Here is a 2,158-nt window from a genome sequence, read left to right as displayed (position 1 = left end):
CACTGCTTCATTTTTCTTTACCATGAGCTATGAGAGAGGTAGAGAGTGTCATGCGAGCTTAGGTAGGGGAAAACAACACCCCCCCAATCTCCTTGGATGACAATGCAACAAGTACTCTGTTTGATAAGTATTCACCCTCACATTTAATGTTAGGTGATCGAAATCTACGAGGAAGTGTTGACAATTGGGAGCAATTATCTCCAAGTTGGTTCTTCGTAATTCAAGTTCCTAATTTGTCTCTACCACTAACTGTACAAAAGATGAGAATCCCTGAAAATATGTGATTTTATCTCAGTAGTTATAGCTTTCCTTATACTAGTCAATTATGGTCCTAAACTATAGGATCTAAATTGTATACAATGGCTATTTATGCCAAACGAGTATCAGTGAAAAATATTGAAGCCTTTCACACAAACTTCTTGTTTTTGACTTGGTATCAGAGCGAGGTTCTTCACCTCATAGCTTGAATTCTCATATACCCCTCGCATCATGACTAAGGATCAACCCGAATCATCTTCTGTACCAGTTATTCATGTTCAATCAGAAAACCCCAGTTTCACCACCAATATCATCCTTACCGAAGTTAATTATGATTTCTGGTCCCAAATCATGGAAATGCAGATCATAGGGCGTGAGAAGCTTGAATACCTCACGGGTAAAACACCCATTCCGCAAGTTACTCATGCTTCCTATGCAAAGTGGCATGCTGAAAATCAAAAGGTCAATGGATGGTTGCTGACTTCTATGTCACCGAAGATTATGAAGCACTATCTTAGACTGTCTGCTACACATGAAATCTGGACTGCTCTTGCTAAAGCTTTCTATGATGGGTTAGATGAATCACAACTCTTTGCACTAAATCAACGAGCATTCTCCACCAAACAGGTTGGTCATTCTATTTCCACATATTATGGTGATCTAGTAGAAATCTTCCAAGAACTAGATCATTGTGATAGGATTTTCATGAAGGATCCCGAAGATGTTGCCACCTATAAAAAATTAGTTGAGAGACTGCGAGTGCATATCTTCTTGAATGGACTCGATGCAGACTTTGAACAAATTCGAGGTGAGTTTCTCAAAAAGGATCCTGCACTCGATCTTGAAGCAACTTATGCATATGTTCGTCGTGATGCCATTCACCGAGCTCCACTTCATGGTGAACATGAACACTCTGAATCTGCTGCTATGGTGGCTCGTTGAGGCAAGCCTTACCAATCACAAACACATTCGAAACCAGATCACACTTTTGGTCTGCCGAATCACACAACTGACCAAAATCAGTCATCTGGATCACAAAATTGTAGCTATGAAATAGGGGCTGCAAAATCAGAACGTGTATGTACTCACTGTGGAGAAACTGGGCATACAAAGTCACGTTGCTATGAATTAATTGGATATCCAGAATGGTGGGATCCTGCCAAGGCACCTCACAAGTGAAATTGAAAGTCAAATCATCATGCTTCTGTTGTTGTGGCTGAGCCCTCCACCAACACCAGTACTACTGAGGAAGCCTCTTCTTTCATTACTATTTCTAGGAATGTTGGTAAGTCTCTTCATACCTCTATCCCTGTTAGTCATAGTGAATGGACAATCGATTTAGGTGCCATAGATCACATGACCTTTGAAAATAAACATATTTAATCCTTGAAATCCTTAGACCACCATATAGTGTCCACAATCAATGGTACTCCCTCTCCCGTGGTTGGAGAAGTTTCAGTTTCTCTTACCCAAAATTTGAATTTGGAGTCTATTCCAGTTGTTCCTTCTCTTAATCATAACTTATTGTCTGTTGCTCAAATAACCCTCACTTTGAACTGTATTGTGATATTTTGGCCTAACCTTTGTGTTTTTAAGGACATTCGGACTCGAAAGACAATTGGTTATGGTACTAGGAGAGGAAAGCTCTACTATCTTGATCTACTACCAGCAAGCTCCAATCAGTTGGCTCAAGTTTTCTCAGCTAATAAGTCTGACACACATCAAAATTCAGAAGTCTGGTTGTGGCACAGGCGTTTAGGTCATGTATCTTTTGGATATTTACAGAAATTGTTTCCAAAGCTCTTTTCTCAATTAAATGTTTCGGATTTTAAGTGTGACATTTGTGAACTGGCTAAAAGTCACCGTGTCCCATTTCCCATTAGTATGCATAAAAGTCCTG

At 39.8% G+C, this 2,158-nt stretch overlaps 1 protein-coding gene across 1 annotated transcript; it reads left to right on the top strand.

The window, feature by feature from the left end:
• The first annotated feature begins 609 nt into the window (after positions 1–609).
• On the top strand, positions 610–1,200 carry LOC149231584 (uncharacterized). The gene has a single exon (XM_089381685.1). It carries the CDS (start codon positions 610–612, stop codon positions 1,198–1,200), a length of 591 nt encoding a protein of 196 aa, XP_089237811.1.
• The last annotated feature ends 958 nt before the right edge of the window (positions 1,201–2,158 follow it).

Source organism: Pinus tabuliformis, chromosome J, assembly GCF_031772625.1.
Source record: "Pinus tabuliformis cultivar Carrire ecotype Pingquan chromosome J, CPIR1, whole genome shotgun sequence".
In the NCBI taxonomy this organism is placed as follows: domain Eukaryota; kingdom Viridiplantae; phylum Streptophyta; class Pinopsida; order Pinales; family Pinaceae; genus Pinus; species Pinus tabuliformis.
This window is presented reverse-complemented; position numbering and strand designations above follow the sequence as displayed.